Here is a 27,529-nt window from a genome sequence, read left to right as displayed (position 1 = left end):
CTAATGCTCGGTTTGGGCTGTAGAGCCATATACGAAGAAGAGGAAAAAAAGATACACTTTTGTATCTTGAACTAATCTGAAGACCGCACTGTTGTGTATAACATAAAAACAATAATTACATAGCATGATTTCTCTGTGTAAATTCATGCACCTTTAAAAATTATCACGGTGTTAGACATGAACTTGTCACTTGAGCAGAAATCTAGCAAAAACTTTTAATTATTAGGTGCTTTACTATTGTCTTCAAATTTTCCCAAACTTTGTACATGTCTGGGATACATTTCCTATTCTGCTTGTTTAGGTCTCAAACAAAAACAAACTTTTCCTTTTTTTTTATCAGCTTTTAATGATTTGAAAAAGTCCTCCATTCTGGTAAGAACAGAGACATTTTTCTTCCATTGTGTTTCTAGTTCAACCTACATTGGAATTATAATCACAATAAGTCTCATTTTCCAATTTTCTATTTTGAAATCTGTCCAAATTCTTCTACTTGCAATTCATTCCTATTCAAGATATTTATCTTAATGTTTAATTTAAGTCTGAGAGTCTAAGCTAGATAAGTTAATTTATAGCTCAAATTTTTCTGAGTTATAATGGAAACACTAAGATATTTAGAAAAAATTTGTTTGTGTTGACTACGTTGAAAAAAAGTATGGTGGAAACACTGAATGTTCTTGTTTTGTTTACGCTCTATATATTTGTATACGCAGATCATAACAAGACAACATCATTGAAGAAAAACAGTAGGCAAAAATCAAAAAGTGACAGAAAAACTGTTGGAAATTCAGAAGGATTGTTTCAAAAAATCGCAGACCTGTAGCAGTACAGGTAATAACAGTAGAACTGAATATTCATCTTGCAGAACCTGTTTCCACAAAAACCGTCTGATGCAAACTTCATAAATCCATTTTTCTGCTAGAGTTGCAATTGCTAAATCTCTGATTACTAAAATGAATGTTCAGATGTGTAAACAGTGGTGCCACAACTGTCAAACCTGGACATTAGAAAAATGAGTCAACCTTCACACTGTTTCATACATAAGGATGAGTTTATGTCTGGAGAACAGCCAAGGAAGCTTACAATTCAGAACACGTGGTTCTAACAGTAAAGCGGGGGAAGGGGGCAGTTCTGTGATGATCTGAGCAGCAATATCATGGTATTCTGTTGGTCCTATTTTTACTCTTCATGGCAGAATTACTGCAAGTGATTATTTGGACATTTTGGGTCATCAAGTGCAGCCCATAATCCAAACATTATTCCCAAATAACAATGCAGTATTCCAAGATGAGTGCCCCATTCACACAGATCTGACTGTACAGTTGCGATGACAGAGCATGAAGGTGAACTTCAACATCTTAGTTGGCCACCCAATCACTGGATTTGAACATTATTGAACTACTCAAGTGAGTTTTGGAGACTAAAATAAGAAACAGATTCCTACTTCCAACATCTTTAAAACACTTGAACGAGGGAGGGTGCCTACTCTATAACTCTGTCTCCACCACTCACTACACCAACGCCATCTACTGCACATCACCACCACTACTATTTTCACAATCACAAACATCCATGCCTACAGCGGGATTCGAACCTGCAGTCTTTTGGCTGGAGAGCAGATACGCTAACCGTTCGATCAGCCAGCCTGGCTGGCCGAGTGGTTATATAGTGTAAACACATACATAATCTTTATTTTATACGAGGGTTGTTCGATAAGTCAGTGCAAAAATGAAGAAACAATTTTTTTGGGACAAGCATTTTTTATTTTTCAACATAGTCTCCTTTGAGGTCTATACACTTAGTCCAACGATGCTCGAGTTTTTTAATCCCATCTATATAGTATGATTTGTCCAACTCTTCAAAATAGGCAGTTTCGGCAATCACTTCATCGTTTGATGAAAATCTCTTTCTTGCTAGCCGTTTTTTCATGTTTGGAAACAAATAGTAGTCCGAGATCTGGAGAGTAGGGAAGGGGGATGTGAAAGGACTTCGTAGTGTAAATCGAACAATTTTGCGGTCACAATTGCAGAAGAGTGAGCGGGTGCATTGTCGTGGTGAAAAAGAATCTTATTTTTCGCCAAGTGTGGCTGTTTTTCCTTTATTTCATTATTTAAACTATCCAGCAAAGATGCATCATACACTCCAGTAATTGTTTTGCCCTTTTCCAAGAAGTCTATGAAGATTATGCCACAACCTTTCCTGCAGATTCCCTGCTTGCAACCCATTGTTTTGCCTGTTCCTTGGTCTCAGGCTTGTAGTGATGAATCCATGTTTCACCCACTGTTATGAAATGACACAAAAATTCCCGTGGATTCCGATGAAACAGCTTCAAGCTGTCCTTGCAACAGTCCACACGTTGACGCTTTTGATCCAGTGTGAGCAAAACGCAGCATCCATCTTGCGGATAGTTTTCTCATATGTAAATGTTCATGTAAAATATTATGTACAGGGTCATTTGAGAAGCCCACAGCTTAGCAATTTCACGCGCCTTCACTCGTCTATCATCCATCAGCGTATCATGGATTTTTTTAATAATTTCTGGAGTGGTGACCTCAACAGGGTGTCCAGACGTTCAGCGTCACTTGTGCTCATATGGCCACTTCGAAAGTTACTAAACCACTTATAAACCATTCTAATCGAAGGTGAAGACTCACCATAATCTTTATCAAGCTTAGCTTTGGTTTCCCGAGCCGTTTTGCCTTTCAAAAAGTAATGTTTAATCACTACACGAAATTCTTTCCCATCAATTTTTCACAAATCACGGTACTTGATTGATTCAAATGAATGCCAAACAAAAAGTAATAGATTTATCTGACTGACACTTAGCGTGTGATTCTCCAACAGTTGCCAACAACTAAAAATAACCTCGATACATACTGATGGTGCCATCTCTTAGACTTTGCACAGACTTATCGAACAGCCCTCGTAAGTATACCAGTAAAATTACCTGGCATTATTTGAGATCTTGACTAAATTTGTTTAAAAAAAAAAAAAAAAACAGCTTTTCATATCAGATTTTGAAATATAATCCCCCCCCCCTGCATTCCACTTTATTTCTCAAAGTTTGGATTGAAGTATAGTTTAGTTCTTATAACTGAGGAGACCACACAAAATTTTTGATTTTTAGTCCAACATCATGAATTTTCATAACAAACAGTCTACAAAATAGATATCTGTCTTTTTACATGAATTATGATATACAGATTGATTACCAAGTTATCAAACAAGAAATACTTTCCTGCCCTTGCTATTGCCACTACTACTACCTCTAATCCAGACTATTATGATAATATGGTAATGCACCAGTCTGTCACTTGCATGTGAAAATAATTTACTAACTGAGTTAGCTCACAACATTTCAAAAGGTGTAGCACCTACTGATGAGATCTCAATAAAGGTTGAAACCAGTCTGGATGGAGTCATTACATAACATTATATACATTCAAGAAGAGAATGCAATGTACACTACCCAACCAAGGGCAACCTGATGCACATCAAATGCACTATACGTATGTATTCATGTACAAACTTTTGTTTGCCTACAAATTGAGGCAAAAATAAAAAAGAAGGAAACAAGAGTTTAATTTCTAAAAAGTACTATATGACTTTCTTCATTAGTGAAGGAAACTTGATGTAATAATTTCTACTCTAGACCAATGTAACACTGCAACATATGATCATGATTTTACTACTAATATATGGAAATGAATTTTGCCAGTTAATTTCTGTCACTTAGCCTTTAGTATTTACTGACATGCAGCTATCACTAATAAAACCTCAGTAAAGGCCATTCAGTAGGTACTTACTGCAGATGGAAGTAAGCTCTTACTTTTAAAATCAGGAGAACTACTAAGATTTGGACTGTGCTGTCTGGCAGCACTGTTGGAAGACCCAACGTTATCCTGAAGGAATCCACCACTCGGAAGGTTCACAGAACAATAATAAAAGTTTTATAGAACTTCAACTGTTTTTGCAACCAGAGTTGCAGGTTTCTGAATAAATTTTCCATTGCACGAAAGGCTCCTCACCCCCAAAAAATGGCATGCTGTGTCTTCATGTGCAAACTTTTATTTGTTCATGCTTGGGAAAAATAATAATATAATTTCTTGTTAAGTATACTTTACTTTTCTTCATAACTGGATAAAAACTAGCTACACAGTTATTTGATTCTATCATAATGAATCACCCTGCATGCCACAACAAATCAGGAGTTCTTCATATGAACATTCATTATGAATTAAGTCTAGAAAGATAACTCTTTCCTGATACTCAATGATAATTATCAATGAGTATCAGGAAAGAATGATTATAATCATTATTATTATTATGTGACATCTCCATGGAGTTGAAAGACCCATTGAGGGAGGACATCTACTCTGTGTCTCTCTCTCTCTCTCTTCCCACCACTCAATTCACCAACTACACCAATGCCATCCACCACTAGTATTTCCACAGACAATCACAAACATCCATGCCCACGACGGGATTCGAACTCGCAGCCTTTTGGCTGCAGAGCAGATACGCTACCTGCCCGGCCAACCAGGCTGGCATAAAGGTTCCTCACGTCACTGACAGGAATCGAACTCTCGGGTCTCTCTGACCAAAGGACTTTGTCTATACTGACTGAGCTACTGAGGCTCAGTACAATATATTAATACAGTAAACTGTTGATTTAACGGACTATTAGAGGCTAAGGGTTATCCATAAAATCAAAAGTTCCATTAAATTGCGAATCTTATGAATTGAAAATAAAACACTTTCAGTGGTACAGTATTAATATATCAAAGAGGTAGCAAAATCAAAGATGGCAGACTTAATGAGAACGTAAATACCATTTTACTGAGGACTGGGCTTGCAAAAAAGCATCAAGTTTCAGTTGTTTTCCACTTTTATACTGTTTCTTAATAATTAACGATTGAAACTGCCAAAAATTTTCATAATAAGCAATCACCTCTGAATCTGAAGATGTGCCTATGAACAAGATGATGTCGTCCACCGATAATCACCGATAGTTTCGGACCAGCTGGAACCACTTCTTCTTCCTCGTTGTCAACCTCCTGATGCAGAACATCTTCAGCAATCTCTTCCTGGCTGAGAATTTGGTAGCATGGGTCACCCTCGTTGATGTCTAGCCATTGTTCCATGTCATTCTCACTGACATTATCACCAGCTCACATCAAAGTTTCATGGAAATCAGAGGTTTCAAAACCTCTGGAATCATATTCTGGTTCACTTCTGTTCAGTAACTTGGTCTAGCCATTAGCCAATGTTGTAGTCTTTATCTCCTTCCAAGCGGCAGCAAAATCAAAGATGGCAGACTTGATGTTGTACATGAGCAAATTTTGAACTGTCCTGGCTCCTCTTGTATCTTCTTTGGGATTGTTTACATTCTCCAAAACAACCATAACTTCTTCTTATACAACCTCTTGTAGGCAACAATGACTCCCTGGTCTATAGGCTGTATTATAGAAGTGGTGTTTGGAGGAAGGAAGATACATTTTATTTTTCCATTCCTACTAATCAACTTCTCAGCATTAGGATGGGCTGATGCATTATCAAGTAAAACAGCTTTTACATCTTCAAGAGAGATTTTCAGGACCTCTTCTTGGTAGTTTTGCACTTCAGTATGAAGTGATTGAAAAACCAGTCAGGAAAAATGTCACTTGTAAACCAGGCATTCCTTGAGTTGGAATAGATGACAGGCAACTGGTTCATAACATTCTTCAAAGTGTGAGGCTTTTGTGCTCTTCCGACTACCATCGGCTTGAGGCAATGCGTGCCATCGGCATTAGCACAAAGCAGGGTTGAAATGCACTCCTTGTTTAATTTGAGGCCAGGCATGGTAATCTCATGTTTGTTTGCGAGGGCATTTTCAGGAACAGCACGTTAGAACAGGCCGGGCTCGTCTGCATTGTAAATGGGAGACAAAATAAGACCCTCAGATTCAATGACTTCACTGATGTATTTTCTGAAGGGTTCAACTTGTTTGATATCAGCATTCAGTGCTTCACTACATGTTTGCCTGTTCGTAATGCCATGGTTTTTACGAAAGGACCAAAGCCACTCATCACTCACCTGGAATTGTATGCCCATGTGTAGTGCCAGTTTTTCAGCAGCTGACCTTAGTTCAACACCACGAACAACAATGCCAATAGACCATTGTTGAACGAACCACTTGTAAACTCCTTCTTCTAAATTCTTATGATTGGCCAACTTCACATTTCTTATCTGCCACAGTGAAACCAATTTTGGAGCTCTCAATGCTATATTTTAGCAAAAACTGAGTAAGTATGCCTTTATTTTTGCGTATGTCCGAAACTGTTTGTTTTTTCACCCCGTAACAAACAATCACAAAGATCCCACTCTGTAAAGTTCACAAAGTTTCTGTGCTATCGTTAAGTTTACTTGTTTTCTTTTAACCCCAGACATATTAACCGATATTAATAATGATTAATAATGATTAATAACGGTTTAACTAAAAATTACTCCAGCAACAGCCTAAACACCACATGTTTTGTGCTAGCAATGCTACCGAACCAAAGCACATGCATGCCAAGAACTATTACGAGTATGCACAAAATATCATGAATATACACGAATGTATCCAAAGACACAGTTTATAAGCACTTCCGATTAACCATCAAATTATTTATTTATTTTTTTATTAATTATTTCATTATCTGTATTTATTTGTCAAAATATGTCAGTTAAATCCGAAGTCCGTTGAATCGGGATCCATTAAATCAAGATTTTCGAAAAATATTTTTCTTTTAATAAGGCATTAGACTTCAGATTATTTTTCAAATCATCTTTACATACACACTTCAACAGTTTTCCAGTAAGACCATCTCTCCACAACAGCCTTTTCACGGTATTAATATAGAATGCCTGCCTAAAGAGATTTCATCTTCTCAGTTGTACAGTAAATTTTTCTCAGTGAATGTTATTTATTTATTTATTTTCAAAAATTTATTTATATTCAAAAAAAATTCAAAATTTTTTATTCAAAAGACTAACCATAACAAACTTGTAAGGACCTTAGAAATTGTTATAGTAAATCATTTGTTACAGTGAATTTCTTTTAGCATAGTACTGTATCTACAGGGCTTTTGCTGAAACTTATCAGTAGTTCGTTGTAGTGAGAGTAAACTGTATCAAGAACTTTTACATACAGGGTGATCAAAATTAAAGTATCTCTGTTTAAGGACTTGTGGAGCATCCAGTGATCCAAATGCTGATAGACTTTGCAGGAATACATTGTGTATCATGCAGAAGCAATGTTGGGAGGGGGGGGGGTTTCCAAAATTCGCCACCAGATGTTATTATTATGTAACAGCTCCAGGGAGTCCAAAGACTCATCGAGGGAGGCATCTACTCTACAAGTTCCTGTCTCCACCAACCGCAACTACCTTCATCATCCACACCAACGGCATTTATCACAAACCACCATCACTAGTATTTTCACAGACATTCACAAACATCTATGCCCACAGCGGGATTTGAATGGCCTTTTGGTTGGAGAACAGATACGCTAACCACTCGGCCAACCAGGCCGGCACCAAATGCATGGCATTTGCATATCATGCAACTCTGCAGATGCCAGGAGGGTTTAAAAAGCTGGATACGGGATTTTCCCATGGTTTTGGTAGTTAATACTGTAAACAGTGATTGCACCAAACTATGGCCCAATGCACTTTGCTCCTGAAGCCATACTACCTAAACAAATGTTGATGAGGTCCATCTGTTCTGTGATAAATGATTAGTTTAAATAAAAGAAGCCAAGAAATAATATTCTTGGTTTCATCCTTTATCCAAGTGTAAGCAAACAAAGCACAAGAAATAACTTCATGACTGAGCAACTCATATATAGAGGCTAATGACTTCACATCAATTGCTTTAATATTGATGTGAAGTCATTAGCCTCTATATATGAGTTGCTCTGTCTTTAAGTTATTTCATGTGTAAACTTTGTTTGCTTACACTTGAATAAAGGATGAAACCAAGAATATTATTTCTTGTCATCTTAAATTTATAACCTAACCGAGCGGAAAAACTTTCAACAACAAAATGATTAGTTGTTCTGAAGAAACAGGTTCATTGGGATGTAGACCTGGAGAAGTCACAAACCAATCAGTTCACAACAAGTGAATGAAGTTGCTACTGATGTTGCGGAGCAGGCCTTGAATAACAGCATCGGTTCACATGCTGTATCAAGACACATGGATGTGCCTTACACAACTATCTGGAAAATTCTATGGAAGATTCTGCATTTCTACCAATTCAAATTAACCCTGACACAAGAGTTGCACCCACAGGACTTTGAAAGTTGACTGACATTTGCTTTAACCTTCCTTGCTCAAGTGGAATTAGATGCTGCATGGCTATGGATGATTTTTGGGGAGATGAGGCTCACTTTCACCTTGAACGAAGCTGTGAATATCCACAACTGCCAAGTATGGGCTATGCAAAACCCACATGCAATCAAACAAATTCCTTTGCATTCACCTAAAGTTACTGTCTAGTGTGAGTTTACAGCTTCGTTTATCACCAGCCCATTCTTCTTCGAAGACATTCACCAGATGGATCCTATGTAATGCTCAGTTACTTGCCAAGAGTATGATAAACAATTTTTTTGTGCCACAGCTACAGCAGCACCTACACATGGATTCAGTCATTTCCAAGTGGGATGGGGGGGGCCTCCATACATCGGTCAATTCATAGGAGGTTCTTCGAGAACATTTCACAGAAGCCAGGGTTATCAGCTGTGCATTTCTCACTGCATAACCAGCTGCTTTGTTCACATGATCTGACCCCCCCCCCCCTGTGACTTGGCTCTGGGAATTTCTCAAAGATATGTTTATCATCAGGATCATCCTAATAACTTGCCAGCACTGAAAGACAGCATAATGCAGCATGTACATCAGTCCCAACCAGCTGCATTCTGCAATTGAACACGATTTGCAAAAGAATGCAGTTTGTGGCATACTGGGAAGGGCAGCACATTGACCAGTACAGCCTGTGAATGCATAATGGAAGCGAAGAAAAATGCTATTTATGCTTGTGTCATTTTTTTTCCTCTTCTTACACACACAGAAAAATTACTACATCTACATTCGGTATATCATACAGTGCCGAATTTTGGAACTTTTTTTTTTTTTTTCTCTCAGATATCATTTTCCCATGACACACAATGTATTTTTGCAAAGTTTTGCAGCATTTGGATCACTGGGTGGAGCTCTACAAGACTCTAAAACAAGCATACTTTAATTTTGATCACCCCTGTACTTTAATTATACCATCAAGGAGCTTAAACATTAAATGGAAATTCTTAAAACATTTAATGTAATATTTGATTTTATTCAGAGATCAGTTTCGTAAATATACAAAATACATTACACAGTATGTGTGAATCTTGTAAATTTGCTAAAACTTCCATACTCACCAGTATTGTCTGCTTCACGCTGCATCTGAGCCCACTTCACATAGTCTAATACAGCTAGATGTGCTTTCAGAAGTGGATCTATGATATAATTTTTTCGCAAACAACTACGCCGCCGTTTTAGCAAAAGATGCTGAAAGTTTAAGAATATTAAATTTTAAATATCATACTGATAATTAACTAAACTCTTGTTTTGTTTACATCTTTTAAAATCCAAATAGTAAAAAAAAAATAATAAGTAAATAACTATACTTATTCACCTAATTAGATTACTAAGCCAATATTTTGTCTTGGTAACCAAGGCATCTTCATGGGCACAAAAAGATATTTGAGTAGATGCATGTAAGCACACCAGTAGGAAGGTAAACACAGATTGAAGATGGCTTCTACAGTCCTAACAGGCACCCTCTATACGTGCAGTGATGGACACCTGCTGAAGTCCTGAAAATGATGGTCTTCCAGCTTTTTGGCAATATAATTCAGCCAAATTCATTCAAGTTTGGGGAATATTGTGGAACTATTGAAGATTCAAAAACATTGAAAAAACTCTGATTGAAATCTGTTTCTGTATATATATATATATATATATATATATATATATGAGGAAGGTTTTTTTTTTTTTTTACACTGAAGCAAGTGATCTGTATCCATGGCTTGATAAATAATAAATTTAGTTTAATCCTTTATCCAAGTGTAAGCAAATAAAGTTTGCACCTGAAGTATCTTCAGGACTGAGGCAACTCATGGTAAAGGTGGACCAAGCTCTCATTACTACTTGTCTTAGTATCTCCCATAATGCAAAGCACATCTCCATGCGGACATTTATAATGCTATGCATTAAGGCAGTGCTTCCCAAACTTATAGATGTAAAGGCTCCCCCTTGGAAAAATTAAAATATTTCACAGCCCATATCTAAAAAAAAAAAAAATCTTAATAGACATATCATCATCATCATCATCAAATTCCTGCCATGTACCCTCAAGGGGTGTACAGGATATGATAGTACTACATGAAAAAATTTACATCATTATTAATTTCCTATCTACAATTTTCCTCCAAATCAGTGTTACTTGCCAAGACTCCAACATTATCAGATCTTATATTTCTATCGTCTAAATCACTTTGTACCATATCAATCCACCTCTATCTTGGTCTTCCTCTGGGTCGTTTTGCTGCCAACCGGGCAGAGAACACTTGTTTTGCTAATCTTTCCTCGCCCATTCTGTTTAAGTGACCATACCACCTGAGATTAGCTCCGCTAACACATTCCTGGATGCTGACAATGTCAAGTTCTTTCCTAATATCCTCGTTTTTAATATGATATTGCCATTGATGCCATCTGTTCACGCCTATAATCTATCTCAGGACTCTCATATCTGTGGTCTCTAGTCTTTGGTCAAGTGTTTTACTTCTGACCCAGCTCTCAGATCCATAAGTTAAAACTGGTTTGAACACTGTCTTGTATAGAGCTAATTTAGTGTTTCGACTAATTTCTCTCTTATTCCATATGAATTTATTCAATTGACTTCCCACCATACCAGCTTTGTTGATTCTGTTGTCTATTTCTATATTTAATTTACCATCTTCAGTAAAAATCGTGCCTAAATAGCTGAAATATTTTATTTGTTCTACAGGTTCTTCATTCACAACACAGTTGACATTTTCAATGATTCTGTTTTTTCATTGTCTTTGTCTTTTTATTGCTGACCTTCGTACCATATCTATTACAACAGTTATTCAATTTAGTCAGAGAATCTTGCAGACTTGTAGCGGATTTATTTAGAAGTATAACATCATCCGCATAAAGCAAAGAACTAACATTAACATCTCCAATTTTGATATCAGGTTTAATACTACTTTCCTTCATAATGTGATCCATATAGATAATGTACATCCTTGTCTGACACCAGATTTAACATTAAACCATCTTCCTGTACTTCCTTCAATTCTAACTGCTGACTTACAACTCAAATAACGACTAAGTATTGCTTGATATAATGTCTCATTGATATCACAGAATTATAGCTTCTCTCTTGGCATCTTGCCATATGCCTTTTCTAGATCTACAAAACTTAAATACAGATCTTTGTTATATTCCCCTGCTTTCTCAACTATTTATCATAAAGTGAAGATCTGATCCTGACAGCCTCTATTTGGTCTGAATCCAGCTTGTTCTTCACCAAGCTTCTCTTCCACAATCCTTCTCAACCGTTTCTCAAGTGTACTTGCATATATCTTACCAGGAACATTCGGTAATGAAATGCCTCTGTAATTCTCAGATTCAGTTTTATTTCCCTTTTTATATATGGGTACTAATAGAGCTCTACTCCAATCATCTGGAATTCGTCCCTCTGTCCAGGCTTTCTAAACTATGCAGTGAAGTCACAGTAAGACTTTTATACCTCCATACTTGGGCATTTCTGGTCAAATATCATCTACCCCTGCTGCCTTTCCAATTTCAAGCCTTTGATGGCTTTTTCTACTTCAAGTATGGATATGTACTCCTGAATGCATGCCTGGTCAGTGTTTTTTACCAGTGTGCTATCATCACTGCTTGTTTCATTTAGCAAATGTTCGAGGTAATTACTCCATACTTCAAGGAGATCTTTTTCTCCCATTTTCATGTCACCTTTATCATCTCTAATTCCTTTTACAACACTTTTCCTCCATTTCTAAGCTTCTTCAACAACCTCCAGAATATTTTGCCACCTTCTTGATATTTATTTTCTATGTTCTTTTCAAAGTCTTCCCATGAATTTTGTTTAGCTAGTTTTACGCATGTTTAACATGTTTCTTAAATTTGTCTCTGTATTCTCTAAGACCACAAGCTGACTTATTTGCCAGGAACTTTTGATATGCTTTCTTCTTTTCCTTCACTGCCTCTTTAACTTCCTGTGTCCACCATGGAGTTCTGATTTTTCTATCCTTGCATTCAGCCTCACCACAGGCCTCTCTCGCTGAATCAATCAGGGTTTTTTCAAGGGTTGCCACTGAATCTCCAAGGTTTGGTTCCTGTTCTGAAACTCTTTCATTTTTGATTCAATGATCTTTGTGTATTTTAGTCTACAGTTCACATCTGAGAGCTGCTGAACTTTTATTCGCTTTAAAACTTTCTTACATGTTGAAAGTAAAGAATATTAAGTTATTTCCTAAAATTATCATTTATATTATGATAGTGCCATTGATGCCATCTGTTCACTTCTCTAAACTTTAACAAAACTCTCATATCTGTGATTTGTCTTTATTCAATTAACACTTGATAATTGACTAAAATCCATAGGTGAAAACTGGTTTAAACACTGTTTTGTGCAAGTGCTTTGACTAATTTCTGTGTCTTATTTCATATAAATCTATTAAGTCGACTTCCTACTGTACAGCTTTGCTTATTCTGCCGTCTATTTTTATATTTAATTTGCCAACTACATTAAAAATTGTTCCTAAATAGCTGAAGTATTTTACTTGTTCTATAGGTTCACCATTCAGGATACCACTGATGTTTTCAATTCCTGCTTATTTTCACTGTCTTCGTCTTTTTATTGTTGATTTTCATACTAAATTTATTACAAAAGTTATTCAGTTTAATCAAGGAATCTTGCAGATTTGTATTGGATATATTCAGAAGTATAACATCGTCTGCATAAAGTGAAGAGCTAAGATTAACACAGCCAATTTTGATATAGGATATAATACCACTTTCCTTCATATGATCCATATAGATGACAGTGGAAATAATGTGCTGTAAAATCTCTCATGGTAAGTGACTTTGTAACTTACGTTTGATTTTATGTTTTTTAATTTAGGTGAATGCACTCATAAAATTGTTAAATTTTGACTGAAATTATATTTTCTGTAATATTATTGAATTCAGCCTTTGTTAAGAATAATGTGGTGCATGACATCATTAAATAAATCTAATATGTTAAATAAATAAGTCTAATGCTAAAACTAGTGAAAATTTCAGAGAATTGCCATAACCGTTGTCTGTTTTTCTATTTTTTTTTTTTTTTTTCAATCTCTTGTACAGATTCTGTTTCCAAGTATTTTTTTATTTTGTTTTTTTGATACTTTCTTCATTTTTCCAGGTTGTTTCAGTTTCTTTTGTGGCATCATTTCCAGTGTACATTAATACTTTTTATCATTCAATTTTCTCTTCAGCTTTTCCAGTAATTTTTGTCAGAGGATGAGAATTTTCCTCGATACCTTTCTGTGACATAACTTTCTTATCCTGAATCATTTCTTCTTGTGTTTGCAACTTTATTGCTGTTTCCTTTTCTTGCATATCATCTTCCATTTCATCTATTTCCTGATCATTCATTTTCCTCCTTAAAACAGAGGCATATGTACTTCCAGTACAATTATCAGTCATCGTATGTCTGATGAGGCAATTCCTGCATTTTGGTTCTAAAATTATCTTCTCAGGTAACCTATTTTCTTACACCTAAAGCATGAAGATGGCTTTCCTAGATCACAATTCTGATTATCTTCTCTGCATGGATAACATATGGAATTTCCTCAATTTTTACTCCTTCATTTAATTCTAAAATAACTCTTTTTATTACTGAGAACATGTGCCCAATCATTATTTTTAATCATATATTGTCTAAGAACTCCATTTTACCATATTTTTCAAAGTGCAATGCAATTGATTTATTTGGAATGTGCAGTGGCATCCAGTGCACAATAATTTCTATCTTCCTGGAAAGTTTATGTTAATAATTTCACATTTTTCATTTCTCAATTTAATGTCACCCATGTTTGTGAACATTTCTTTAACAGCAAATTGTTTGAAGGATAAAAACAAAAACATAATTATACATCAAGTGACCAATTATACATAACTATACACCAAGATGCCGAACGTCAATTCCTTTTATTTCCTTTTCTAAGCCTTTAATTATATCTTCCTCTGTATAAGGACCATACTTTGTATCACATTTCAAATAACTGGTTTTGACCAGCATTTGAAATGTGACATAACTCCAATGGTAGGTTTAACATTTTTAAAAGACGTACAGTACTTATTGCAGATTTTACCTGTTTCATTCCACTAACCGTTGCTAAACTCTCTTGGCCATTATTGTTGGTTGACTGGGTTGGTTTAATGCCATTAGTTTCCATTTTTACGTTTTCTTCATTTTTCCAAGTGAGATTACTCTATTCATTAAATTGACCTTTGCTGTTGAAAGCAAATGAAGTAGTGACATTGGACTTGCATCGCCACAGATCACATCAGGGTGAGTGATGAGCAATGATGCTGTAAACGTTTGAGATCACAGAGCATTGGCGTATTCTTTTGGATGACCTTCACACTGACAGTGAAGTAATGGTTAATCCCTGTATTTCTTGGGTATACTTCAGTGTGATGGTAATCCTAATAGGAGTGAACAATTTCACTTGTTGTAGGAGAACTTAAAAACACATCTATACTGGACTAAATACAAGCTTGAACTGGATCAGACAAGAACCAGTGTATTCAGCGTAAGATGTTTGCTGGCTTAATAAAAAAAAAATTACTGAATGGAGGTGCCAGGTCAATCTCGGTACCACTCGCATGCTAAGTGAGTGTTAAACCATCTGAGCTATGCCCCCTGATGTTATAACAGTAATCCAGTAGCTAATATTACATGACACCTCCAAGGACTCATCAAGGAAGGCACTCTACTCTACCTCTGTCTCCACCATTTAATCTACCAACTACACGGAACTGCAACCACCATCATCTAAAATTATTCCAATCTATTCAAATAATTATAAAATTATTTGAATAGATTGGAAATTTGGGCACACAAAAATGGCTGTCATTTTAAAGTTAGTAAGTGTAAAGTTTTGCACTTTAGCGTGATGAGATTTCCAGCAGCATATTATATCAGCAGGGTTATGCTACGAGAAACGTGATGACACTAGAGGATCTTGGCATAATGTTGGATAGAAAATTCAAGTTCAAAGATCACATAGCAAAAGTTGCAAATATACACAATGCCATCTACTGTTCATGACCACTAATATTTTTTGTCTGTAAATTTTCTATCATTTTTTTTTTTTTTGCATGTGATGACTGTTATGTAATTTAATCTTGAACTCACAATATTGTCCTTGTAATAATAATGATGTTATTATTTTATTTAAGGTTCGTATCTTTTGAACTTCTTCCTTTATTCTATCTCAATATTATTTTTTCCAGTTTCTCTTATTATCAGTTGTACTCCGAGTTGTAATTGTTGCTTGAGCTAGTCTTATCACCTTTAATCCTTTAGTCTACAATTTCATTCTCCCTTCTCAAGGTCGTAACTACTACCTTCAAGTGTGTGGAGTATAGATTCAGGAATTGTCTCTGGCTGGAACCAATTCCTTTGTCTAACTAGCTGACTTTCTCTTACACTGATCTTCAAAAATTTATTTGTATAACGACTGCACCATTAAAGATCACACTTTGTATTTCCTATACATGTAAGAGAAATGCTCAGCAGAACACAGAATTATCTCTAAAACTCAGTTCTAAATCAAGCAACGTTTAAAACTTACTATTAGTCAGTCATGGTTAACTTTAAGGACATACAGGTTCTATATTTATATGAGAGGTGCATTGGTAAATCAAAATCAGGCAAGTTATTAACAAGCAAAACAATTTATTCATACTAAGACATGATAATTACAACATAAAAGAAAAGGATTTCGCACATATCAATTTTTATCTGGTTCTTGTCAATTCTGCTAAGCTAACAATGCAACGCACATGTCTGGTTCTCAAATTAATTAAATCAGCACTTCTAGCCTATGGCTTAAAGACAAAGACAAATTTATATGATCACATATATCAGAGACATGTGGTTAGTTTCACACACATTTCAACTCCATTTTACTTACACCATTAACAGAATTATGCTTAACTATGCTTCACATTCAATCTCTCATTCAAACATTAATTCTTAACCCTTAACAAAAACCTTTTAACATTAACAAATGCTCATTACTCTGCAGATAACTACTTCATAATAATTTAGACGTGCGGTTTTCTGACTTCACAACTTTACATTATACTAGTAACTATATAATCAACAGTTCCTGTTCTAAGATTCACAATCCATAACAGGTCTACATTAATCTTACTTGAAACCTGTCTCAGCCGGTTCAGCATTCAAGATCATAAAGATCATGAACATAAATTTCTTTCTTCCCGTTAGAACTGCAAACAGACACTACTCCACGGTACTCAACGATACAGCATTCTCGGAGATCGCTTAAGGAACTTCGCAATTAGACTTTTCGAATAGGCCAATAACGCCATTAAAAATCTCCTCTCATCATCCTCCATCCTTGGAATGGCTGGACCCAGGAACTTCTTCGAAATAAGTCAGGAACAGAGAGCGAGCGAGCAAGAGCCAAAAAGAAAGGGCCTGTCTCCCTTTTATTCTACCTTTACAACCTTCAGATTGATTTCCCCAGATGTTCTACAAGGGGTTCCTTCACCCCTACGAAATCACTGAGTCATGGCAGGAAAACCCTGTAACTCGCTGACCTTCGCGCCTGGCGATAGCATCAGGTCCACATTTCTAATCCTGTCTGGGCTATCTCTTTGTTTGTACAATATTGGCAGTCAAATAACATTAGCAATTCATTCTAATATTTTACCATCATCATCAAATTCCTGCCATGTACCCTCAAGAGGGTGTAAAGGATATGATAATACTGCATGATAAATTTACATCATTACTAACTTCCTATCTACAATTTTCCTCCAAATCAGTCTGTTACTTGTCAAGACTCCAACATTATCAGATCTTATATTTCTATCGTTTAAGGCACTTTGTACCGTATAGATCCACCTATATCTTGGTCTTCCTCTGGGTGGTTTTCCTGCCAACCTGGCAGAGAACAGTTGTTTTGCTAATCTTTCCTTGCCAATTCTGTTTAAGTGACCATACCACCTGAGATTAGCTCTGCTAACATATTCCTGGATGCTGACAATGTCAAGTTCTTTCCTAATATCCTCGTTTTTAATATGATATTGCCACTGATACCATCTGTTCACGCTTCTAATCTTTCTCAGGACTCTCATATCTGCGGTCTCTAGTCTTTGGTCAAGTGTTTTAGTTCTAACCCAGCTCTCAAATCCACAAGTTAAAACTGGTTTGAACACTGTCTTGTATATACAGCTAATTTAGTGTTCCGACTAATTTCTCTCTTATTCCATATGAATTTATTCAATTGACTTCCTACCATATCAGCTTTGTTAATTCTGTTGTCTATTTCCATATTTAATTTACCATCTTCATCAAAAATCGTGCCTAAGTAGCTGAAATGTTTTACTTGTTCGACAGGTTCTCTGTTCACAACGCAGTTGACATTTTCAACAATTCTGTCTATTTTCATTGTCTTTGTCTTTTTATTGCTGACCTTCATACGACATCTATTTATTTAGAAGTACAACATCGTCTGCATAAAGCAAAGAGCTGACATTAACATCTCCAATTTTGATATCAGGTTTAATACCACTTTCCTTCATAATATGATCCATATAGATCATGAATAAGAGAGGGGACAGCACAGTGATGACACTGCTTGTTTCATTTAGCAGTTTTTCAAAGTAATTACTCCATACTTTAAGGATATCTTTTTCTCCCATTTTCATGTCAACTTTATCATCCCTAACTCCTTTTACAGCATTCTTTCCTCTATTTCTAAGCTTCTTCAGCAACCTCCAGAATATTTTGCCACCTTCTTGATATTTATTTTCTATGTTCTTGCCAAAGTCCTCCCATGACTTTTGTTTAGCTTTCTTACATTTGTCTCTGTATTCTCTAAGAGCATAAGCTGACTTATTTGCCAGGAACTTTTAATATGTTTTCTTGTTTTCCTTCCCTCACTGCCTCTTTAACTTCCTGTGTCCACCATGGAGTTCTGATTTTTCTATCCTTGCAGACAACCTCACCACATGCTTCTCTGGCTGAGGGTTGTCTTCAAGGGTTGCCACTGAATCTGCAAGGTTTGATTTATTTTACCAGATTACATAAAACACTAATGAAAAAATGTTAATTAAACTACGAGTATTTTGTATTGAGTTTCTTTCTTAAGTAAAATCGGTATATAAAGGATTTTGCACAAAATTCCTTCTATACAAGATTTTACACCTACAGTTATACTATACTTTAAAAACATCCTCTCCTCTTTGTTAAACGCATTTTTGTTATTCATTATAATCATTTTAAAGCTTCTCACTGACTTTTCATTGGTAAGTGAGGTAGTTTCCAAATGTTTCCTGAATTGGAATATATCAGTTCACTTTGCAGTCCTTATTTAAATATAGAAGGAACCAGATGGTAGTTAGCATGCATTTACTTAACACAAAGCTCGATGCTATAATAAAATAACTTGTGAAGTAATGACACAAAAACTTAAGTTCATGAGTAATGACTTACATATTTCAAAGCCTAAATATGTTTTGGCTGGTTAGAAATGACGATGTTTGTATTATTTATCTCTCAGGATGTAATCAGCAAAGCATAATCTTTTAGTGTCCTTTATTTTTTAAAATATATGTATAGGCAAAATCAATCTAGGCAATAAAGACCTATTTGCATAGTACAGTACAGCTGCTAATTACAACCTTGAAATTATTTCATGACTCACTTTTATAACTTAACAATCAAAACACATGAAAAATTTTAAAAGTACAGGGTGAACAAAAAGTGGTTTGACGATTTCAAAATTTAAAAAGTAAATAAACCTATAATATATTTATTATTTTTTTTATTCCTCCAAAAAGGAAGAGATGGCACCCTTTTAGACTTCGTTTGCATTTTGGAATCGTTAAGCATCAGATCTCCACCCTCCGTCATTAGTGATAACTCAGCTCATGGCTAGTGATCATTTTAATTAAGGCATCAAATAGAAAAGTGCACTGCACTACAACTATATTTTGATCATAAACCTTTATGAAATAGTGAGAGTTCTATAGTCGAGTTTTCTGAGATTTGAGGTTAAAGGCAACCTACTTGTATGTGCCAAAGATCGATTAACTAAGAACTGACTAAAAAAATAAACAAAAAACTAGAAAAAGTTTTCTAGTCTGCAACCAGAATTAAAACTATAATTGTGTCTACTGGGGGATCTAATATAGTAACATTGCCACAAGATTACATAAGCACTGGAGAGAGCATACTACATGCAACAGCAGGCATTTCACTAATATATATATATATATATATATATATATATATCCCCACAACTCAGAAAAATCGACTGTAGACCACACTCTTTCAGATATAATATACACTGATTAGGATTTGGGTTCACAAGCTGGAAGTAGTCATCTACATACTCTACCCCAGAAAGCCTTGAACTGGAAAACATTCAGTGATGATAATCACTCATAAACACGATGTTTAGGAAAACTTGCAAAGCACCAGGAAACAAAAAGTCTTGTTTCTCATAACAAACACTTTTCAATCCATAATTTACCATAATGTTATGAAAAATAAACAAAAAGAGTTTGTTTTTAATAACAAACACTCTACGATCCATAATTTATACACCTGCGATAAAATATTTTGTAGTTTACATTTTTGAATATGACTGTTTTTGTGATTTGTTTAAGCCCTGCTATAATTTACATCTCTGCGGCTGAAAGCTAACAGATGTTACTCACCACTGTTCAGAAAGAACATGTCCTAGAATGCACACTTCTTTCTTTTTCATCTTTTTGATTATTTGCCATTCTAAACAAAAATGTTAAGCCTGTGTAGCTCAGTGGAAGTGACGCTTGCATCCTCTGTGCTTGGCTGCATGAAGATAGACTTATAGTTCGAGTCTAGTTGCTGACTGGAGGAATTTTTTCTCAGCCTTTCTTCAACCAGTTCCCGAGTTAGTCGATCTCTGACACGGACATGTGGGTTTTTTCACCCAGAAACTCAAGAAAATTTATCATAGAATCCACATTATTTCAGACAGTAACATCCTGTTAGGGTTAGGTACCAAGAGATGGCAGCACCTGTTTGCTGGTCTCTTCAGCAATGGCTGCCTATAATTAGTGATAGACATGGGTCAGCTATCTCTGATTATCTACTGGTGGAGACTGAACTGCCCACTCAGTCTCCAAAACAGGGTTAAAAGGCGTCGGCTGATCCCTATGGGAATAAAAGGCATTAGCTTATTATTATTTATTTTATTTATATTTATAGACTGGAGAGAAATTCCTCATATTCATCAGAAAGGACATGTTGATAGTAATGGGAGACTTTAATGCAAAAATAGGCAAGTATTGTAATTGGAGGCTTTAATGCAAAAATAGGCAAGTATTCTGAGGATATGGAAGGAGAAATGCAGAAATTTGAGACTGATGAAAAAGGCAACAGAGCCCTTGAGTTTTTCAAAACAACAGGATTAGTGATTACTAACACTATTTTTTTCAGAGTCACAAATACACACGGACTTCACGATAGGAAAACTAAAGACTATACTGATTATGTCTTAGTCAACAAAAAATGGAAAACATCATTTTGAAATATAAAAACCTTAAAGAAAACAGATATGGGTTTTATCATGAAACTCTATCAACAAAAATAAAGAAAGTAATCCTTAAATTCAAAACAACTACAAACAGGAAAATACCTCTATCACTTGATACCTCAAAAATAAAGATTCCAGCACACAAAACTTGTTTCCAGAAGCAAAACAAATCATAAAACAGGAGCCCAAACTCTTAAAAACACAAAAGAATTTTGGGAAAAAGATAAAAAATGAAATACTAGATGCAATAAAACAAATATTACAGAGAAAACTGGCTTACTACTGAATTAATAGATCTGTGGCATCAAAAGAAAAAGATAAAAAACTTTCTCCTTAGAACATATCTGAATTGCTAGAAAACCACAAGCAGTTAAAAAAAATAAAAGTACATTCTTACAAATGTAGAGATGCAAAATCAAAAAGCAGATATATATCAGAATGCAGCCATCAATCATAATACAAAAGTAGTATATAGCATAATAAAAGAACTTTCAAAAACCAAAACCTATATGGGAGTGCTTAAGGGTCAAAGCTAGATTACTGGGAGATCTCTATGTCACCTTTTAAGAAATGCAGAGAACTAACCAGGGCTTCTGAACTAATATCAATCCTCACCTTCTTGTGGTGTGCACCATTAGTACATATCTAGCTGAATAAATGACAATGGGCTGGCAATTTGAGATTTAGCCAACCAAATTATATTCTTATTGGCTTAAACCACAATCCAAAATGATGGTAAGCATGACAGAATTTCATACCAGCTAGGTCACTGTCCAGTTAAACAATTAACGCACCTCACTGCTCTCTAAACATCTTGCACCAATAGTCCACTCATATGCAATACATAAACATGTCATACTTCATCAAAAAGACAAAAGATCTAGTAATAAAACTATCTGATCTGGTAAATCTGGGTCACCAACCTGTTAACCAATGAACCAAGAATGGAGACCATAGGTTTACTTCAAGAATTATTTACAATGAACGTTATGGCATTATTCAAACACCATCGATAATCTTTTTTTTAGGCTTACAGGGTGATCAGAATACATTTTTGAAAATTATGGAGACAACTACCGTGTTTGAGTAAAACTTTAGTTTAATATAAACCAAAATCAACACTCGACGTTTCGATCTTTATATCAAGATCATCTTCTGGAGCATATACACTATATACAGAGAAACAAGCTGCACTACAATCTACATGGCTTGCTAAAGTTACTGACCAACCATTACAACAATTATTGGCCTGACCTCTGGTCAAAAAAAAAAACCTTGACTACATCAACGCTAGAGTCCTATTATTATCTATTGGTTACAAAATTACATTGGGCTGGAGAGCAACATGTTTATACATATATATTAAAAACATGATTATACGTATAAATTTTAACCAGTTGGTATGGAATGGTTTCCAATACTAGCTGAAGACTGCTTAAGGTCCTTAAGCATGCTGGGTACTAAGTATTAAGTAGGTAGCCTGAATATGTGCCATCCAGATTCTTGGAATTTTCATGCTGCCATTATTGTTGATATTAGGGTTGTTAATCAACTCCTCTAAGGATCCTCTCCTCCCATTGGCACATCCTAGAGTTTACTGCATCTACTGCACCTGTTACTTACCTTATATTGGTGAAACTGGACGAACAATCCCAGAAGGAAAAAAGAACACAAAAAACACATTAAATATAACAATTTTGGTGAAGTAGGCCACTCAGACCATGTTCTCAACACCTTATACCAAATTGATTGGAAAAGTACCCGCTCTCTCTCTCTCTCTCTATATATATAAACACGTTGCTCTCCAGCCCAACGTAATTTTGTAACCAATAGATAATAATAATAGGACTCTAGCATTGATGTAGTCAGGATTTTTTTTTTTTCCACCAGAGGTCAGGCCAATAATTGTTGTAACGGTTGGTCAGTAACTTTAGCAAACCATGTAGATTGTAGTGCAGCTTGTTTCTCTGTATATATATAGTGTATATGCTCCAGAAGATGATCTGTTTATGGAGTGGTTTGATCAGTTTGGTTTATAGTTTATTTGGCACAAAAACAAAACAGGTCATACTGTGCCATAGTAAAGGTTACAGCCATATATAAACAGTTAGAAAAAATTGTAAACAATATGCAAGTGCAAAAATTAAGTTCTACAATGCCGCATCTACATATAAACAAAATTACTGCAGAGGTCATAGCAATACAAGGTCAAAAGTTACAGCAGTACATAAATAGTCAACAGTACAAGTCAATAAACAAGATGAATGCACAAAACCTAGCCAAGGCCAAAAGTTACAGCAGTACATAAATAGTCAACAGTACAAGTCAATAAACAAAATGAATGTACAGCCAAGGAATGCATACATATTGATAAAATTACAACAAATGCTATTACAGCAGTACATAAATAGTCAAGAATGAATCATTATGCAATGTATGCATAAAAATTAAGTTTAGCAATGTGGTATCTACATATAAACAAAATTACAAGGTTGCACAAACATACAAGGTCAAAGGCTACAGCAATGCATAATTAGTCAAAAAATAAACTAGTAAATAATATGCATGTACAAAAGTTAAGTTAAGCAATGCAGTATCTACATATAAACTACATATAATATATTTACAGTAAAATGCTTTTTACAAAGAATTAATTTGTACAAAGTTAAAAACATCATGCAATTTGCCTGAGTGTATATGGCTTGGCTTCTTCAAGTGTCATCCCCTAAAAGGAGGTCGGCAACCACATCACAGAACTTTTTTCTTTCTTTTGCTGCTCTGGAACATTTATGGTAATTCGAACCAGTCCAATCCTTAATGTCTTCAAACCACATTCTCCTGGGTCTATCTCTCTCTCTCTCTTTATCCATCCAGTTTCCCTTCTAATATTAATTTCTGAATGCCTTCTAGTTAGATATCCAAAATATTTAAGTTTTCGTTCTTTAATTATTTTCATTAATGTTCTTTTCATTTATGCTTTCTTTAAAACATCTTAATTTTTCATTTTCTCAACATGATATTTTCAACATTCTTCTGATAGTCCACATTTCGAAGGATTCTAATTTTTTTCTCTTCTTCTTCTTTATTTAAAGTCCATGTTTCACTGTTGTAGAGAAGAGTTGACCAGTTGTAGGATTTCATTAATCTTTTTCTTGTGTCTATGTTAATGTCTCTGGATGTTAGAACAGTATTCATATCAATAAAGGCTTTTTCTTGCTATCGCTTTCCTTCTTTTTATTTCTTTAAGGGAATTTCCTCCATCTGTAAACATTTGTCCCAAATATATAAAAGGCTGAACCTGTTAAATTTTCTTTTTGTTTACGGTTATGTTTAATTTCTTATTTATTGATTTTTTTTAAATATAATCACGCACTGTGTTTTCTTTAGGTTAATAATTAATACCATTTCTAAGCTTCTGTTGTAAATTTCTGTGACTAAGTTTTGAAGATCATCTTTAGATTCAGCTATAAGGACTGTGTCATTTGCACACCTGAAGTTGAAGTTCCTAACCCTGACTTTTACATCCTTCAATTGTGATATATAAAAAACTTGCTCACTATATATAACACAGTAAGGGTGATGAGACACATTTTTTGATTTCAAAGTTGTCAGTTGGTGCAATCAATAAAACAAAGATATATGCTTTTCTGGTTATCGAGGCTTCTTTCACATAAATGTTTTCAAATTGAAAATTCCTTCTCTCGTAAGTTTGTCTTTTTGAAAACCTGATTGAGTGTCTCTTAGTTCTATTGATAAAGTGCCTTTTATTCTTTCTAGGATTATCCTCAGTAATAATTTTGTAACATGGCTTGCTAAACTTATCAGTCTATATTCTGAACATTCAAAAATTCTTGGAATTTTGGGAATAGTAACAAAGATGGATTTCCTTAGATCATCAAGGATGTATCATACATGTCATTAAAAATAACCCTCAGGTCGTTAATTGTGTTTTGATTTAATTTCTTTAACAATTCGATAGGGATCTGATCAGGGCCTGGTGTTTTACCCGTTTTCATTTGACTTAGAGCGTATTCTATTTCTTCATCATATATAATTGGTTCGCCATCCATATTTTGTATATCTGGCGCGTCTGTGCGATCAGAGTCAAACAGTTTTTTCCATATTCTTTCCATCTTTTTAAGGTATCTTGTGCCTCTAGTAGCATTTTTCCATTTTGATCTTTTATACAAAATTATGGGTGAAATTTTTTTTTTTATTTGTCAGAGCTTGAATTGACTTATGCATTTCTTTATTATTGTGTTTGTTGTCCAATTCCTCTGTTTCTTTACATTTTTCATTTAGCCACTTGTCTTTAGCCTTCCTGTATTCATTTTTCATAATTTTACTTTATAAAATTACTTTATAAAAATAGCCAAGCCAAAAATTTCAATTCTCTCTCATATAAATTGCTGGCACTCCAACAGAATTTGACAAATAGTGAGATGTATTGCATTTTCAACACATAGGAGGGTCATCAGCTTCAGTAAATAAGAATGTGTAAGATGATTGTGACCTATGCAGAGCCTAGCAAGAACAACTTCCTCTCTTCTCTTTATACATTGACTAGAATGCCAAAACTTAATTTCAGGCTTAATGTCATAATTTGTTTGTCAATGCTTACTGCCATTGAGCAATTAGCTTTGATCTTATAAACTGTCTGTAGTCTATATATATATACAGGGTGTTCGGGATAAATTTGACAGTTTCGTAAGGAAAAAGAAAATCTTCTTTGTATCTATTAAATTTAATGAATTGACAAAAAAACATTACAGGCAGAGTTAATTACAATACTATCAACAAGATTTACTCAAAATAACCACCATTAGCATCGATCACAGCTTCAATTCTGCTTCGGAACCTCGAACAAGCTGATGCTACAGTCTCCCTGGGAAGGGCCGCAAAAACTGTTTTAATTTTATCCATTAACTGGGCTTTTGTATTACTGGAAGTGCGATTGGTGTCTTTTTCAACTGCGCCCCATACAAAATAATCCATGGGGTTAAGGTCTGGGGAGTTTGGAGGCCAAACATTTGGACTGGTGAAGTCGTAGAAATTTTCAGACAACCATTTTTGACTTTTCCCAGAGGTGTGGCAAGGGGCCGAATCCTGCTGCCATACATACGGCCTACCATTGGCTACCCTTGTTATCCAGGGCTTGACTACAGTTAGCAACTCCACGAACAAAGCCCGAATTCCAATGCCCGGGTTCTTCAACACCTGTTCCTGCAGATTTGCGAGGAATTCTGCTGTACGAACGCAATCAGATCGTCTGCTAGGGATCTTTCTTCTTGCTACATCCTCGTAGTCACCATTGCAAGTCTCTAGTTCATGCCTGATTGTTTTTACTGTATTCAGGGAGCATTGGGCAGCAGTCGTAATATCCTTATTTTGATGGCGGGCACGAATCATCATGATACAAGTTATTCTCTTCCATGATTCAGGTGGGTTCCAGCTATCCATCCTTTCTGACATCTTGTATATGAATGAAGAAGGGTCCAAACTTTTAAATGAAGAGAAGTGTGTGTTAATACATGTAACTTACGGAAAAATATAATTAATTATAAATATGTCAAATTTATCCCGAACACCCTGTATATATCGTACTGTCAGACTTATTAAGCAGCTGTATCTGCAGCCTCATATCCCTTAATTCCAATGTAGCTGGGAATCCAGCATGAACGATCATCAAAATTATGGATTTTTCATTTTGTACAACAGGTGTAACAACTCATACAGCACTGGATGTGGATTATACAATGGAGAGGAGATAGCCTGAAAAGAGCTCAATGAGTCTGTATAAAGTATACATTTTTGGTAGCAGTTTTCTTTTATATGCACAAGTGCAAGCTGAATGGCATGTAACTCTGCTGTATAATTGCTGCGATCAAGTGGGATCTGGCCAGAGATAATAATCTCAGGAAACACAACAGCACAGCCACAGGTATTAGTTCTTGAGCCATCAGTAGAGATGGGCAAGAAATCAGAGTGGGCTGCTCTGTATACATTAAACAAGTGCAGGTAGACAGATGATGTGGAGTATGAGACTTTTGTAACTGACAAAGTGAGAGGTTGCATGATGGAGTGCAACCCTGTCATGGAGGGATACTGTTATGTTTAATGTAGGCAATATCAACATTCATACCAACAGCTTGCACAGTTTCTTTAACAAGCATACCAAAAGGACGTATGGCAGTGTGTGAAGTGTGTGATATTGAGGCAACTGTTTCTGCCGAAGTGATAGAGCCGGTTCATTTGCTTCAACATAAAAATTTTGAGTGAGTGATGTGCAAAAAGCACCAGTAGCTATCCATATACCCTGATGATGGATGGAATCCAACTGTCGTAGGTTACTCTGTCTTGCAGAACCATAGACTTGAGACATAATCCAGCTTTGAACGTATAAGTGTACAATAAAAAAGGAGCAATGGCGATCGATCAGCACCCAACTCAGAAGAGGATAGAATGCGAAGGAGGCTCTCTTGCACTTTTCTCTTAGTTGCCGAACGTGTGCAAGGAATGCAAGTTTTCTGTCAAAGATGAGTTCCAAGAACTTGGTTTCTGTAGCTACTGGAATAACAGTTCTTCTCA

At 35.4% G+C, this 27,529-nt stretch overlaps 1 protein-coding gene across 2 annotated transcripts in view; it reads right to left on the bottom strand.

Moving 5' to 3' along the window:
* Positions 1–27,529, bottom strand: part of LOC150097373 (TATA box-binding protein-associated factor RNA polymerase I subunit A-like) — a 232,994-nt gene that overhangs the window by 91,145 nt on the left and 114,320 nt on the right. For both annotated transcript variants that reach the window (XM_090407416.1, XM_090407417.1), the window contains exon 7: positions 9,440–9,569. In XM_090407416.1, the coding sequence (XP_090263542.1) occupies positions 9,440–9,569 (130 nt within the window). The remainder of the gene's footprint in view (positions 1–9,439; positions 9,570–27,529) is intronic.

The sequence above is a fragment of the Typopeltis vanoorti genome, chromosome 17, assembly GCF_054136105.1.
Source record: "Typopeltis vanoorti isolate ZY-2024b chromosome 17, IOZ_Tvanoo_1.0, whole genome shotgun sequence".
In the NCBI taxonomy this organism is placed as follows: Eukaryota; Metazoa; Arthropoda; class Arachnida; order Uropygi; family Thelyphonidae; genus Typopeltis; species Typopeltis vanoorti.
This window is presented reverse-complemented; position numbering and strand designations above follow the sequence as displayed.